This window comes from Netta rufina, assembly GCF_964035555.1.
Source record: "Netta rufina genome assembly, chromosome: 19".
Classification (NCBI taxonomy): Eukaryota; Metazoa; Chordata; class Aves; order Anseriformes; family Anatidae; genus Netta; species Netta rufina.
Window position 1 is genome coordinate 805,309 of NC_140143.1, and position 14,926 is coordinate 820,234.

Below are 14,926 nucleotides of genomic sequence, written 5' to 3' on the forward strand. Positions count from 1 at the left end.
AAGCAGATGGTGTTGCTGCAGTCCTGTTGCTTCAGGACACACGGCATCTGTGCCATTCTCTGCCAGCCTCAGACCTGTCCTAAAATCAGTGCTGGCCTCTGGCTCAGCCCTCGCCTCGGCTGGGTGCCTGGCGTGGCCACCCCAGAGCTGGGGCCACGTCCCCAGGCCCCTGCACACCCCCAGTTCTGGGTCACTGCGGTGTGCCAGCCCCTGGGCGAGCACACCAAGGAGACTGTAGGCTCTGTGTGTTTTGCCAAATTAAACCCTGCCACTTGGGTGTGCTCACTGGGACCTGCTGGCCCGTTTCCCCAGAGAGCAGCGAGCACACAGCTCTCCAGAAGGGTTCACAGAGACCGCAGCGCTGAGAGCTGCAGCAGGGGAAGGGTGCTGGCAGGCACGTGCTGAACTCCAGGTACAAACAGAGACCTCCTCCAGAGGCTTTATTGAGGAGCAATTTGGCTTCACAGCTTCTCTGGCTAAGAGTAAAGCCACGAGGATCCCTTAATGCTCCGGGGACAGGCACTGTGTGATGCACAAAGCGCAGCGAGGTCGGTCCTGGGGCAGCACCGGGTTGCACGGGGTGCTCACAGCTCGTTGTGCAGCGGCTGGCACCGCGGGCTCAGCTTCTCCTCCAGCACAGCATCGGGGGCGCACACCCAGGGGTCCCCGGTGTCCCACTGCCACTTGAGTAGCTGCGTGCGAAGCATCTGGAAGACGGCAGCGTACCGGGGATCGGGGGCCAGGTTGTGGCTCTCGGTGGGGTCCTGGCTGTGGTCAAAGAGCTCCCAGCGGTCCCTGTAGTAGTACTGGTGCAGCGTCTTGTTCCAGTGGGTGGGCTGCCCGGCCTTCGTGCGGCTGAGCAGGTCTTGGAAAGTGGGCGAGACGTAGAAGTCCTGGTCGATGGGAAAGGGCATCTTGTAGTTGAGGTTGTGGATGAGGCGGAATTGGTGGTGCTGGATGGCCCGCATGGGGTAGTACATGGTCACCTCGTGGTGGCTCTGGCTGCTGAAGGTGGTGGCCCAGGGCTGCTCCTTCTCCAGTGCCGGCAGGAGAGATTTCCCTGTGAGCTGCACCCGCTTCGAGCCAAATATGCTGTAGGAAGGGTAGGGGATGGAGAACCAGTCCAGAATGGTTGGCGTGACATCTGGAGGGGAAGAGAAGAGTGAGAGGAGGGGGCTGCTGCCCATGGGAGCAAACTCAAGCCTGAAAAGGGGCTGAAAGATCTCCGGGGGCTGCCACCAGGGCTGCGGTGGCCACGCTGCTCCCTCCTGCTGTGGCTGCTCGGGAGGCAGGAGGGACACGACAGCCACATGGGGCTGGGGGCTGCTGCAGTGCAGGGAATGCAGCACAACCCTGGTGGGATATCCCCGCAGGGCACAGTGGCTCTGTGCTCTGCCCTCTCCCTTCCCACAGCCTGGCATGGCGATGCTGAGAGCTGCGGGCTGCCCTCGGGGAGGGGACCCCGAGTTCCAGCCCAGGCAGAGCGGGGAATTGGCCGTGCCCCTTGGGCACAGCTCTGCTCCCTCCCCGAGGGCTCTTACCCAGGAGGCTGGCGAAGGCCGAGCTGACCTGGCCCCAGCGCCCGGTGTGCTCCGGGGAGGAGATCAGCAGGGGCTCGGCCGTGCCTGACCGGTAGAGGTTGGTCCTGCCGCTGGGGAAGGGGATGCCGTTGTCAGAGGTGTAGATCACCAGTGTGCTGTTGAGGAAACCAGCGCGCCGCAGCTCCTCCAGGACCAGCCCGATCCCTGCGGATGGCAGAGCAGAGCTGGGTGGCTGCGGGAGGGCCCTCTGTGTGCACGGGTGCCGGCCCAATTTCGGCAGCTCCTACCTTGGTCCATGCGCCCGATGGTCGTGTACTGGGCTGCCAGGTCCGCCCGGGCAGCCGGCGTGTCTGGAACAAAGGGAGGGACCTACGTGGAAAAAGGGGAAGTGGCACATGGTGACCCTGGGGGGGGATGTCACAGGCACGCCAGGCAGCCTTTGTCCATAACGTTGATGCTGACAGCAGCGATGGAGGTTTGTGCGGCCCCCGAGGACCCCCCCACGGCCCCCTGCAGCCCCACAGGCTCCCACCTGCACTTCCTCCGGGCGGTAGAGCTGTGGCTTCCAGTCGGGGATCCGGCCCATGCCACTCTCTCCATTGCCGAATTTCTCACAGAAGGCCCCGTATTGGGGCTGGGAGTGCCCGCAGCGGTGGGGGTCGTGGAAGGCAACGTAAAGGAAGAAAGGCCTGGGGATCGGGGGGAGGTGGAGGGGGTGTAGTGAGGGGCTGCCCTTGCCCCCTCCAGATTATCCCTGGTCAGAGACACCCCCTGTGTCCCCTGGCAGGGTGCTCAGAGCCCTGTGGTGGCTCAACCCCATCCCAGGGACACACGGCCGGTCTCACCTCGTGTCCTGGCTCTGGAGGAAGCGCCGGACGAGCTCTTTGATTCGGGTGATGTTCCTCCCCACCTGCAGGACCGAACTGTTCTCCTCCGTGTAGGCGAAGTCAAAGGGGTAGACGGCCCCAGGCCCAACGTGCTTCTTCCCAATTATTCCTGCAGGGACGCAGCCACGCGGTGTGCCAGGAGAACCCGGCCGGCAGCACCGAGCAGGGGCAGGGGCCCAGCTGGTGCTGTGTAGCCCACGGGCCATCTTCTTGCCCAGTGGGTGCTGGGGCACGGAGGGGAGGTTTCCCTTCCCATTTCACCATCCCGGGGGCTCCGTACCCGTGCGGACGTTTGCCTGGCTGAGCAGCTGGGGCAGGCTCCGCACGCCGTCGAAGGAGTTGAAGTGGTGCACGTCCTGGTGCAGCCCGTACATCCCATTCTGGTGCTGCAGACGGGGGGAAGACCACAGAGCTGGGCGATGCCAGCCCCCGAGCACCCAGCCGTGCCTGGACCGTGGCTGCGGTGCGGGGAGCGGGTCTGGGATAGGGGTAGGGGTGTGGGGGGGGGCGGCTGGGGTGCGCCCACCTGGGGCAGCCCGGTGAGGATGCTGGCCCGGCTGGGGGAGCAGCTGCTGACGGCGGTGAAGGCGTTTTGGAAGAGGAGGCTGCGGCGAGCCAGCGCGTCCAGGGCGGGCGTGCGGATGGCGGAGTTGTTGTAGGCGCCGCTCTCGAAGCCGCCGTCGTCCGCTGCGGGGAAGGGGCGCGGGGTGAGCGGGGACCGGGGCGCGGGACCCCGGGGCGCTGCGGGGTCGGGGGGGAGGATCGGGAGGAGGGGAGGTCCGGGGGGGTCCGAGCTCACCCAGCAGCAGCAGCGCGTTGCGGGCGGGGGCTGCGCCGAGCCGGAGCGCGCCCAGCAGAAGCAGCAGCAGCGCCCAGGGCCGCATGGCACCGGCCCCGGTAGCGGCCCCGGCAGCGGCCCCGGTAGCGGCGGGGCTCGGCGGCCCCGGCTCCTCCTCTGCCCGTCACATGAGGCTGCCCGGGCGGCTCAGATCCGGCCCGGGAGGGGCCCTCCCGGATGCACCGGGAGCTGCCGGCAGCGCGCAGGGAGCGGGGATCGCCCGGGGTCCCGCACGGCCCCGCACGGCCCCGCACAGCCCCGCGGGCTGCTCGCTCCGGTGAACCCTGCCCCCGGGGCCGGGAGCCTGGGGACGGCGGCACCGAGCGGCACCGGACGGGCCCCCCCGGGATGCCGCCAGCCCCCCGCCGAGCCCGGCCGGGGCCGCTCCTGCCCTGAGCCATGTGGGCGCGGGGGCCCCCCGAGCCCCGGCGGCGCCGCTGGCTCCGGGCGCTGCGGAGGCGGCTGCCGGTGCTGGGCTGGCTGCCCCGCTACTCGCCGGGCTGGCTGCAGCTCGACCTGATCGCCGGTGTGACCGTGGGCCTCACGGTGGTGCCGCAGGCGCTGGCGTACGCCGAGGTGGCCGGGCTGCCCCCGCAGGTGGGTGTCCGGGGAGGTGCAGGGGGCAGCCCCACGCGTGGGGATGTGCCGTGTGTGCATGGGCTGGGGGCAGCTCAGGCCGTGCTCCCAGTGCCGTGCTGAGCACCTTTGTCCCCGCACAGTATGGCCTCTACTCCTCCTTCGTGGGCTGCTTTGTCTACTGCTTCCTGGGCACCGCCAAGGACGTGACGCTGGGTCCCACGGCCATCATGTCGCTGCTCGTCTCCTCTTACGCCTTCCACGACCCTGTCTATGCCGTGCTGCTCACCTTCCTGTCTGGCTGCATCCAGCTGGCCATGGGGCTCCTGCACCTCGGTGAGATGCTGCTGCTGCACGCTGTCATGTTTTGGGGATACGCCCTGGAGTTGTTCCCTGCTCTGTGCTCACTGAGATGCTGGGGTTGTCCTGCTAACACTTGTGACAGCTCTGTGTGTTGCAACCCCCCCACGGTCCCCAGCAGGGCCAGCAGCATACTTACTGCCCCTTGTCCTGTGCAGGCTTCCTGCTGGACTTCATCTCCTGCCCGGTCATAAAAGGCTTTACATCGGCTGCGTCCATCACCATTAGCTTCAACCAGGTCAAGGTAGGGGCTGCTGATCTGCTCCACACTCCTTGCATGCTCTCTTGTAGAGCTGGCTGAGCTGCAGAGCCGAGGTGCTTAGCGATGGGCTGGGAGCGAGGGGAAGGAGCCATGAAGGGGACAGGGTCCCCCTGCCAGCCCTGGTGAGCCCCAGCTCCAAGCGCTCTGCTCGGAGCAGACCAAGCTGAACATGGCCTCCTCCTGCGACCAGCAAGGGGTGAGAGCTGGTGGCCATGGGGACAGTGATGAAACCGTGGCAGGGGGTTGATTTGGCTGCTGGCAGGAGGTGCTGGGCGAGCGGGATGGGAGCTGTGATGGGCTTGCAGCTCTGCTGAGCCCTCCCTGGCCTCCAGTGCCTGCAGCACTCTGGCTCTTCTGGAGCTGCAATGCTTCCTTTGTGGTTAACCTAAATCAGACAGACTCAGGGCGATGTGTGAGAAACCAGAGGCTTGGCGTTGGCTGAGGTCTGTGGTCGCAGCCAGGACCTTACTGGAGCTCCCTCCCAGCCGAGGGCGTGCTTGGGGGGGCAGGACAAGCTGAGGCATCTCAGGGAGCTGGGAGAAAATCAGAGCATTGCTGGGGTCTGCCCATGTGGAGCTGCACCAGGGAATGGCTGTCCCTATGTGTGCATGGGAACTCGGGGGGGTCGCTGCGAGCTGTCCCAGCACCAGCACTGCAGGGCTCTCACGAGGCTTTGTCTCCCCGCACAGAACATCCTGGGGCTGCACGGGATCCCTCGGCAGTTTTTCCTGCAGGTGTATGAAACGCTGAGGAGGATTGGGGAGACCAGGTCAGCATTGGCCCAGTGCCTTCCCTGCTCCATGCCCCCTGCAGCTGCAGGCTCTCGGGCTCTGATGCTTTGCAGCACATCTCTGGGCACACTTGGGCTGGTGTCTCGGTCTCTGCCCAGCACTGTGACATGAGAACCCGTCCTCTGCCTTTTCTGTTTGTTCTGGGAATTCAAAGTGTCAAAGCGCTTGGGCTCCCAAGTGGCTAGAGGAGAAGGATGGGGCAGACTTGTCTTATGTTCTGCTCCCAGTTAGCTAAATCAGGATTTTTACAGCCCAAAGGCACATCCTTGGGACTGTCTGTGTGCCACAAGCCCTCTTCCAGTTTTTGGCAGTCCAAGGGCAGCTCGGGTACCCTGCAAGGGGACCATCGGGAGCGAGGTGATGCATTTTGCTGGTTCTGCAGGCAGCGTCCCTGCGAGGGGCTGCCACTGACGTTGCTGTTGCAGGCCTGGGGATGCCATCCTGGGGCTGGCCTGCCTGGCAGCACTCGCAGGGCTGCGGGAGATGAAGAGCCGCCTGCCCCCCGCCAGCCACACGGAGCCGCTGGCCACCAGGGCCAGCTACCTGATCGTCTGGACCTGCGCCACCGGTGCGTTGGCCTCCGTCCCCTGCCTTCCCCGGGCAGCCTCTCCTGCAGCCTCGGCCTCCTCTGGGGCTGGGGAGGTCGAAGCCTCCCGGGGGGGTCCTGCCGCCCTGCCTGCCCCTTCCTAAGGCTGGAAGACCTCGCTGCCCGGGTACCCACCTGCTCCATGCTCGCCCACCGCCCCAGGCTCCTGGCACGTTGTCAGGGTTGTTCTCTCCGCTGCAGCACGCAACGCCCTCGTGGTCCTGTTTGCTGGCCTGGTGGCTTACTGCTTCCAGCTCAGGGGCTCCCAGCCGCTGACGCTCACCGGCAGCATCCCCCAAGGCCTCCCCCCCTGCAGGCTGCCGCCCTTCTCCAAGGCTGAGCCCAACGGCACCGTGCCCTTCGGGAGGATGGTGGAGGTGGGTGCCAGGATGGCCGGGCGATGCTGGCCTCCCCAGGGCTGCTTCCTTGGTGCTCAGCATCCCTGTAAATACCTGAGTGCCCCGGGGAAGGGGCAGCCCCTCCACCTGCATTCGCCCAGGAGGGGGCTGCGGTGCGGGTCGCACCCTGTCCCGCTGCTATAGCACTTGCTGTCCTCCCCTCCAGGACATGGGAGTCGGGCTGGCTGTGGTCCCACTCATGGGCCTGGTGGAGACCGTTGCGATTGCCAAGGCTTTCGGTACAGCTCCTGCAATTCTGCTGGAGGGAGGGGGGGGGATGCAAGGGGCTGGAGGGGCTGGGGGCATTGCTCTTCCCATGGGGGCAGCGGTGGAGGGGGGCAGGAGGGTCCCTGCGTCGGACATGGCCAGGGTTTGGGCAGGAGCTGAGCACTGTCCCAGGGCTGCTGCACCCTGGGGTGCCAGATGGGGCCCCATTTTTGCCCCCGGTGCTGCCCCCGCTCCGTGTTCATGGTGGGCTGAGCCTGCAGGAGGCACTGGGTGATGCTGTGCCCCTTCTTCCAGCCTCACAGAACGACTACAGGATCGACCCCAACCAGGAGCTGCTGGCCATGGGTAAGAGGCCACTCGGAGCAGCAGGGCAGGGGGTGGGGATCCGGCCCCAGCACCGCGGTGTCCTGCAGCCCTTCCTGCTGGGTGCTGCAGACCAGCCCTGGGAGCTGTCCCCGCAAGGTCACTGCTCGGGGACCTCCTCTGTGTGCAAGGGGACTCCTCAAGCAGGACGAGCAGAGCTCGAGTGCGAAGCAATCACAGGCACAAAAATTAGCTGGGGTTTCCTCAGCAGCCTGAGCCCAGTGCATGCAGCAGGACAGGCCCCGCTCCCCATTTCCCACGTGGGATGGAGGTGGCAGCGGTGACACACGTTGGTCTCACGGCCCTGGGTGGTGCCTCCTGGAGCTGCCGCATCCCCAGCGCCTCCTTTTCCCCACTGCAGGCTTTGCCAACGTCCTGGGCTCCTTCTTCTCATCGTATCCCATCACGGGAAGCTTTGGCCGGTGGGTAGCAGGCTGGGGAGCGGGGCCTGGCCTGCGAGATGCTCGTGGGGCTGTGCCATCAGGGGGGCTGCACGAGACCTCGTGCTAAGGGTGGCAAGGGCCCGGTGGGTCCTGGAGGCTGCGTCCTGGTCCCCAGCTCCTCGCACTGGGCCTGGGCCGTGCTCACGTGGCCGCTTCCCTCCTGCCACCCATGTGCTGCAGTCCCTGGGGTCTGCGGGTAGCAGAGGGGACAGCGTGCCCGCCTTGTGTTCCAGGACAGCAGTGAATGCACAGACGGGCGTCTGCACCCCGGCAGGGGGGCTGGTCACAGGTAGGGCTGCGCCTCCTCCTCCCCCAGCCCCAGTGCCTGCTCCCGGCCTCGGTGACCCCCCCCTGTACTCGGGGCCCCCTGGTTCAGGTGCTGCCGCCCTCCCGCAGGCGCCCTGGTGCTGCTCTCGCTGGCGTACCTCACCTCGCTCTTCTACTACATCCCCAAAGCGGCGCTGGCTGCCGTCATCATCTCTGCCGTGGTCCCCATGTTCGACGCTGGGATCTTCAGGACGCTCTGGAGGGTTAAGAGTGAGGGCACAAGCGGGGTGGCCATGCCTCGGCTCTCCCTGCGAGCCCCCACACTGCCTGGGCCCGTGAGGGATGGCAAGAGGGGGTTGGCCAGGACCCCAGAAATACCAAGCCCAAGCCTTTTCTGGGGGGCTGCACACCCAGCACCTCTGGCCTGGGGTTTCTGCCTTTGCGGACCCAAGCAGAAGAGCTCTGCCCTTACTCTGATTACTGTTCCCCACTCAGCTGTGCTGGCCTTGGGTCCTGGGGGTGCAGAAATGGGTGCAGAAGGCCCAATTTTACCAGCCTTTTACCAGCCAGGCACACAGAGGTTTTTGTGCACGGCCGAGCTTGGGGCTGTCTCTCTTGCAGGGCTGGACCTTGTTCCCCTCTGCGTGACGTTCCTCTTCTGCTTCTGGGAGGTGCAGTACGGCATTGTGGCCGGGGTGCTGGTCTCGGGGATCCTGCTGCTCTACTCCATCGCCAGGCCCCCGCTGAAGGTGGGCTGCTCACCTCGCGTGGGTGCGCTGGGGCCGGCCAGGAGTGGGGAGCTCCCTGTGGCTCATCCCGGGGGTCTTGTGCAGGTGTCGGGGCAGGGCACGCTGCTGGTGCAGCCGGGGAGCAGCCTGCACTTCCCAGCCATCGAGCACCTCCGGGATGTCATCTGCAGCCGCGCTCTGTCAGGTACCGTGCCCCCAGCCACCCGTATGAGCTGGGGACTGGTCAGGGCTCTGGTGCCCACCCAGAGCACTTCTGGGGGAGGCAAGCACGGGCTGAACCCTGCAGGCTGCGGCTGTAAGCAGGCACTGACCGGCTTCCCTGCAGCAGGGACTCCTGAGGTTGTCTCAGCCCTTCCAGCCATGTGTGGCTCGCTAGGGATGGGACCTGTGGTGGCCTGGCTGAGGTCAAATGCAGCTTTGGGCTGCCTGATCCGCAGGGCTGAGTCCTGCCCTAAGAGCTGCGTCCCCCGTGCTTGTTAATTCTGTGCTCGTAATGGGAAACGACCGCATGCTCTGCTTTCAGCAGCACCCTCACCGTGCTCCATCATCCTGGACTGCCACCGCATCAGCAGCATCGATTACACGGTGGTGGTGGGGCTGGCAGAGCTGCTGCAGGAGCTGCGCAAGCACGGCATCTCGCTGGCCTTCTGCAGCCTGCAGGTACGGGGCGGCCACGTGCAGCCCCAAAAGGGTCTGCGCGGGTGGGCTCAGCCCTCCCCACACCAGGGAAAGCCCTCGGGTGGCACCAGCCAGCAGGGCCACTGCTCCCATCTCCTGTGCAAAGCAAGGATGCGGCCACCCCTTGGTAGCACCTTCAGCTCACGGAGGTGGAGGCTGCAGCATCCGAGTGCAGCTGTGGGATGCGGGGTGGGGGCAAAGGCTGCAGGTCCTGCACAGCACACGCTGCCCTGGGCTGCCCGGAGGGCTCCGAGCCCCTGGCAGAGGGGAACCTGCCAGCTCCGGGCTCCCCAGCTGCAGTTTCTCTGCCCTCAGGACCAGGTTCTCCGAGCCCTGCTGGCTGCAGACCTGGAAGGATTCCGACATTTCCCCAGCTGGGAGGAGGCAGGTGAGGCTTCGGGCTGCCCGGCTGCGGCAGGATGCTCTCGGGGCTGCTGGCAAGCAGGAGCCCAGCCTGCGGGCAGTTGGGTTTGAGACTAGCACTGCATTAACTCTGCTCTTCTTTCCCCCTTCCGTGCTCAGAGCGGTGCGGCGGAGCGGAGCCGGGGGGCAGCGGGGCAGCCCCGTTCGACAGCACCAGCACCAGCGAGAGCTCGCTGCTGCCCACAGGGCTCATCCAGTGAGGCAGAGGAGCTGCGTGGGGCTTTCTCAGGACCACAGTGTGGGGGAGAGATGGCAGGGGTGGGGGAGTGACCGGGAGGGTTCCTATCGCTGCCACCGGGAGTCACTCCCCCTCCATTCCAGGCTGGCTCTGTCCTGGGAGCAGCTGCCTTTTTAAATCGGGTGTTTTATTTTTGGAAACTTTTCTTACTCAGATCTGTTTCGAGCTCTGACACAGAGCGTGCTCTTGTCACCGTGAGTTTCAAGGATGCTGGAGCTGCCCTGCACGCCCAAGGCCGTGCTGCAGCTCTCAAGCTCAGGCTGCCAGGAAATAAAGAAAACATTGATTATTTTGCTTCTTACTCATCCCCCTTGGTTTGTGGGATTTTCTGCCGGACTCTGCCCTTCAGCAGGGCTATGGCTGTCCTCCCACCTCTCGCCAGACTTCTGCCAGCCCTGCCAGGGGACAGCTGCTGTGCCATCGGTCTCTGCCTTGCTGTGAAATGGGTGCTGCCAGACAGTGGGGTATGGGGCCAGGGTCCACAGCAAAGCAGATTTCCTGTGCTGCAGTTGGCTGACCCCCTCCCGTACGGAGGGCATAATAAAACAGTAACAAAGGACTTGGTGTGCATCTCTGTCTTCCTTCAGAAAAGACGCTTTTGTGGGGGGAGGAAAAATTAAGCTCTAATTTCTTGGTGCAGCTGAGCACAAACCAAAGAAATGAAACTGAAACCAATTCTGCAGTTCCTGCTGTGCTCCCGCACGGTCAAAGGTTGTGCGGTGATGGCAGCAGTGCCTGGGAAGGCAGAGGGGGTCCTGCTGGTGGCCAGAGCAGCGTTTGTGCAGCAGAGCAGTGCTGGGCAGGGAGTTAGTTTGTCCCCGCAGCAGCAGCACAGGAGCCTTTTCCAGCAGCACTGGAAGGGCTCGCATGCCGCCTGCCTGCCCATCTCCCTCAGATGAGGAGGGAGCACCCCGGAGGAGTGGGTTTGGGGTGTTTCACCTCACCCAGCCTGGCCCTTTGGTTGTGCTGCTCCACACACCCCGACGGGAGCTTGGAGAGGATCGGGGCAGGGAGGGGGAGCTCGGGGCCACGATGGCAGGCAGACCCCAAATTTCAGGCACAGAGGGAGGAAGGATGCCCCAAATTTCAGGCACAGAGGGAGGAGGGATGCCCCAAATTTCAGGCACAGAGGGAGGAGGGATGCCCCAAATTTCAGGCACAGAGGGAGGAGGGATGCCATGGCCGGGGCTGTGCCTGCAGAGCCCCAGCCCCAGGGTCGAGCACCCCTCACTGAGCGGCTCCCCCGAGCGCCTCGCAGCCCGCTGAGGGGCCGCATGTCCCGGGGCGTGGGGGGAGAGCAGCTCGGGAGCAGCGGGACCTGCAGGGGGCCGGCGGGGGGGGGAACACGGAGGTGGGCAAAGGGCAGGGAGGAACAAGAGCGAGGAAACGGGGCTGGAAGAGGATGAGCAGGGCCGGCGGCCTGGCAGCTCCCCGTGCCCGTCCCGCGGTGCCCCCCCTCGGAGCCCTCCCAAATCCCGGCCCCGTTCCGGTGCCGCAGCCCAGCCCCGCCGTGCCCCCAGCACGGGCGGCCGGGAGCGGACCGGGGACGGCTACGGCCGGGCCCGGGCCGAAGCGGAGGGCGCGGGGCTGCGGCGGGGCACGGCCCGGTCCCCCCCGGAGCCCCCCGACGGCAGCGCGCACAGCTCCCGGTTGCAGCCGCGCCCCCGGCGGCACCCCCGGGCCCGGTGTTCCGGTGCCGCGGGTGATGCGCGGCCGGCGGCGGGGCGGGAGCCAGGCAGGAGCCGCCCCGGGGATGGGGAGGCGCTGACCGGAGCTCCGTGCCCCCCCCCGTATCCCGCGGCGAGGATTGGCCGCACCGGGCCGGGGGCGGTGGCGGTGACGTCCCCCGGGGGAACCTCGGCTGCTCGGCGGAAAATCGAAACTTCACCGGGAGGCGGCGGCGGCGGAGCGGGTGCGCAGCGGGTCCCGGTCCCGGCCCCGGTGCCGTCGGTGAGCGCGGCCGCGGAGCTGCGTTGCTGGCGGGGCGGGGAGGTGGGGGGTGGCAGAGGGGCGGCGATCCGGGCTGGGTCGGGGCAGCGCGGCCCCGTGCGGGCGGGAGGCTGCGGGAGGGGGGTCCCCGGTGCGCCCCGACCCCGCTCGTCCCCGGGCATCCCTCCCGTCTCCTCCCGGGACGCTCGGGGCGCCCCTATTCTTGCTCATCCCGGTTCCCCCCCCCCGGTGCCCCCCGGCTGCACCCCCAGCGTCCCCCGGTCCCCCGGCATCGCAGTGCCCGGCCCCCCACGTCCCCCGGCTCCTCCGGTGACTCCCCCGGTGCTCGCGGTCCCCCCCGACCCCCGTTCTTCCATCTTCGCCGGTGCCCCCCCCCCCGTTCCCCCCTCCGGTGCTCCCCCCCCCCCCACGATGCACCCGCTCTGTCCCGGCACTCAGCTCCGGTGCCCGCCCCCGAGCACCCGGATCGGCCTGTACACAACTCCCCCCGTACCCCCCCCCGTACCCCCCCGGTACCCCCCGGTGTCCCCCCCCGGTGCCCCCCCCCCCGGTGCCCCCCCCCCCCGGTGCCTCCCCTCCGGTGCCCCCCCCGGTGCCCCCCCCCCGGTGCCTCCCCCCCGGTGCCTCCCCCCCGGTGCCCCCCCCCCGGTGCCTCCCCCCCGGTGCCCTCCCGGTGCCCCCCCGGTGCCCCCCCGGTGCCCCCCCCAGTGACCCCCCAGTGACCCCCCAGTGACCCCCCGCCCCTCTTCGGCCCCGCCTCCTACCAGCCTCATTTGCATAGAGGCGGTTCCTCGCTACGCCATTGGCCCGTCCTCCCGCCTCGTTTGCATATCTTGGCGGGACGGGATGGGGGGGGGAGGGACTACCTACCCGGGGAGGCGGGGCGAGCGGCGCCTCATTTGCATATAAGCCCCGCCCAGGGGATGGCCCCCTTCTCCGCCCGGAGGGTGCGGGCTGCGGGTAGGGGTGCGAAACCCTCGCACCTTCAGTGGGGGGGGGGGGGGGGGGCTACGGGACCGTTATTGGCCGTTAGTATCCGTTATTGGCCGTTAACGCCTGCGTTTCTCCTCTTGCCCCGTCCTTTTCTCTGCCCCCCAGAAGCTCCCGGCGGCATGGAGCGCCACGCGTGCCCACAGGGCTCTGGGGACGGATCCGGTGCCTGCAGCGGGTGCGGGGCCCGGCTGGGCGCGGGGGCTGCGGGCACAGGTAGGGGGCTGCGGGCACAGGAGGGTAACGCTGAGGTAGGGGGCTGCGGGCTGGGGTGAGCTGTCCGTGCAGCCCTTGTGACACCCAGCCACAAGGTGGGGAGAAGCGGGGCACCCCTGGCATCCCCCGTGCACATCTCACATGCTCATGTCTCCGGTTTTCGTTTCCCCAAGGATCCGGTGCCGTTTTTATGCAACGCTCTGTTACACCAAGCAATCAAGTCCTTTTTGAACCAGAACTTCCTCTCTGTAGCTTGTTGTTAGGTTTGTCAGAATCGGTTTGATCACACGCTGATTTTGCCCCTACAAGCAGTGACAGAACCACGCGCGCAGACTTAGTGCAGAGGAAATACTCCCAAATCCTTTATTTGCCTAGAGAACGACCCAGGCCACCAGAAACGCATTGGGCTGGGTGCAAAGAAGATGCTAAATCAGAATCAGCCTGCTGTAGTCCTGACAAGATCAGTTCTTTGCCAATCCCTCTGCAATCCAGAAAGTCAAAGTAACAAACCCCAGACCTCCAGGTCTTAAATGCTGTCAGACAAAATGCCCAGAGTATCTGTTCTGTTCGTTCCAAAGCTTTGTACCTGCTTCTGTAAATGACTGAAGGTGGTGGAAAGAGTTCTAGTGTATCACCAGAGAGTTCAGCAAACTAAATGATGGAGCTTGACCTGCAAACAATAGAGGAGTCACTGAGGAGCAGGAAAAGCTCAGAGAAGAGTTTAAAGACTTCACATAATGACGTGACAGTAAATTGGATGTGAAACAGTATTGCAAAGGGTGGTGCCTGCTTCAGGCAAAAGATAACCTTCTGTCATTAAACGTGGTGCAACCTTTGGTCTGTAGTACTCAAAGGGACAGTGAACTGACCTTCACCTTGATTTTTGTGCTCATACTTCCAAAAATACCCTGAGGAAATCAGTATTGTTTGGTATTAGTTGATCTCCTCTCAAACTAAGTGTGGAAGCAGTGCTGAAGAGCTTGCGAAACGATTTTATAGACAGGAGAGATCTACTCTGATGACTTATTCAGGTCTGAGATACCTTTTCACAGAAGCTTTTAAGGACTGGATTAAGCTTTTGAAGATGAAAGGTGAGTTTTCCCATTCCTTCCTGGATGCGATGCTCAGCTGTGTGATGGAGGTCACGCAGCCAGTCATGAGAAGGTTAAGAAAGCTGAGAAATGCCAGTGCACTGTCACCACGCATCTCAAGGATCCTGACGTATCTTGACAGGCAGCTGAGGTTCCCAGTGCCTGCTGCTTCAGCCAGTAGCGTGTTAGCTGGAGGCTGGATAGAGATAGACCACGAGCTCAACACAATGTTTTCTTACTTTATTTATTTGCCTACCAATTGCAGGGCCTTTGGAGACAGGCCTGCTATGGAAGGAGGATGGTGTTATTGCTAGTGGTAGTTCTTAAACATGGAACAAAGCAGCTCTTGTGTCTTCCACTGATGCGTTTATTCAGTGGTAGACCCTGCTTGCTCACCAGTGGCCAAGAATTGTTTTCCTTCCTGACTCTAATTTAACAATGAACTTTACCTCCATTGCAGAAAGAGGAGACGTGAAGCTCACTCCAGACTCTGATACAGGAGCAGAGCCTAAAGGAGAGGTGAAGGGAGAAGGTGCCGATGGGCCTTCTACTCCTGAAACAAAGGAGGAGGAGGGAGGACTGCTGCTGGAGGACGTTTCAGCTCTGAGCAATACCTCAGAGACTGCGTCTGAATGCGGTGCTGATGGCACTTCCATTACTGAAACAACGGAGGATGAGAAGGAAGAGGGAGCATCACTGCTGGAGGGCAAAGCAGCTCCAAGTGACATCTCAGAGACCTCACCTCAGGGAACGGCAGACGTTTCTTCCAAAAAATCACAGAAGAAGGTAAGGCTTTTATCAGTCCTCCTCCTTGGCACAACAACCTTGTTGTGCTCTCTTTCCTGAAGTAAGAGATTGTCCTGCATCATCACCAGTCCCTTTGGCCTGTATCTAAATACCACTGGCAGTCTGTTCCGAGGCAAACTGTAGATGTATTTGCTTACATTGCATTGCATATGCAGACAGCTGGTGTGCTGAGCAGTACAGCTTCCTCAGCAGTACCTTTGCTACATTGAGGGTAACAGCATAAAATTCTCATTACTAACTGGTC

At 64.3% G+C, this 14,926-nt stretch overlaps 3 protein-coding genes across 4 annotated transcripts in view; 2 read left to right on the forward strand and 1 right to left on the reverse strand.

Moving 5' to 3' along the window:
• Positions 1–426: 426 nt before the first annotated feature.
• On the reverse strand, positions 427–3,389 carry SGSH (N-sulfoglucosamine sulfohydrolase). The gene is made up of 8 exons (XM_084298271.1): positions 3,228–3,389; positions 2,955–3,115; positions 2,709–2,814; positions 2,387–2,537; positions 2,074–2,230; positions 1,829–1,910; positions 1,542–1,745; positions 427–1,144 (listed from the first exon to the last, which is right to left on the reverse strand). The coding sequence occupies exons 1-8, from the start codon at positions 3,310–3,312 to the stop codon at positions 585–587; spliced, it is 1,506 nt and encodes a 501-aa protein (XP_084154397.1). The 5' UTR covers positions 3,313–3,389; the 3' UTR covers positions 427–584.
• Positions 3,390–3,431: 42 nt separating this feature from the next.
• SLC26A11 (solute carrier family 26 member 11) lies at positions 3,432–10,141 on the forward strand. 2 transcript variants are annotated; one of them, XM_084298268.1, is made up of 16 exons: positions 3,432–3,863; positions 3,986–4,178; positions 4,361–4,446; positions 5,154–5,233; positions 5,681–5,823; positions 6,043–6,218; positions 6,406–6,478; positions 6,762–6,812; positions 7,192–7,252; positions 7,507–7,562; positions 7,670–7,810; positions 8,162–8,289; positions 8,374–8,473; positions 8,813–8,949; positions 9,283–9,355; positions 9,490–10,141. In XM_084298268.1, exons 1-16 carry the CDS (start codon positions 3,666–3,668, stop codon positions 9,588–9,590), a joined length of 1,797 nt encoding a protein of 598 aa, XP_084154394.1. In that variant the 5' UTR covers positions 3,432–3,665; the 3' UTR covers positions 9,591–10,141. The 2 variants fall into 2 exon arrangements, with proteins under 2 accessions (XP_084154394.1, XP_084154395.1); XM_084298269.1 differs by having other exon boundaries at positions 8,816–8,949.
• A 1,412-nt stretch (positions 10,142–11,553) lies between these two features.
• The window catches only part of RNF213 (ring finger protein 213), a 51,588-nt gene continuing 48,215 nt past the window's right edge, over positions 11,554–14,926 (forward strand). Inside the window, exons 1-3 of the mRNA XM_084298313.1 lie at positions 11,554–11,578; positions 12,677–12,784; positions 14,336–14,661. Coding sequence (XP_084154439.1) covers positions 12,691–12,784; positions 14,336–14,661 — 420 coding nt within the window. The 5' untranslated portion in view covers positions 11,554–11,578; positions 12,677–12,690. The remainder of the gene's footprint in view (positions 11,579–12,676; positions 12,785–14,335; positions 14,662–14,926) is intronic.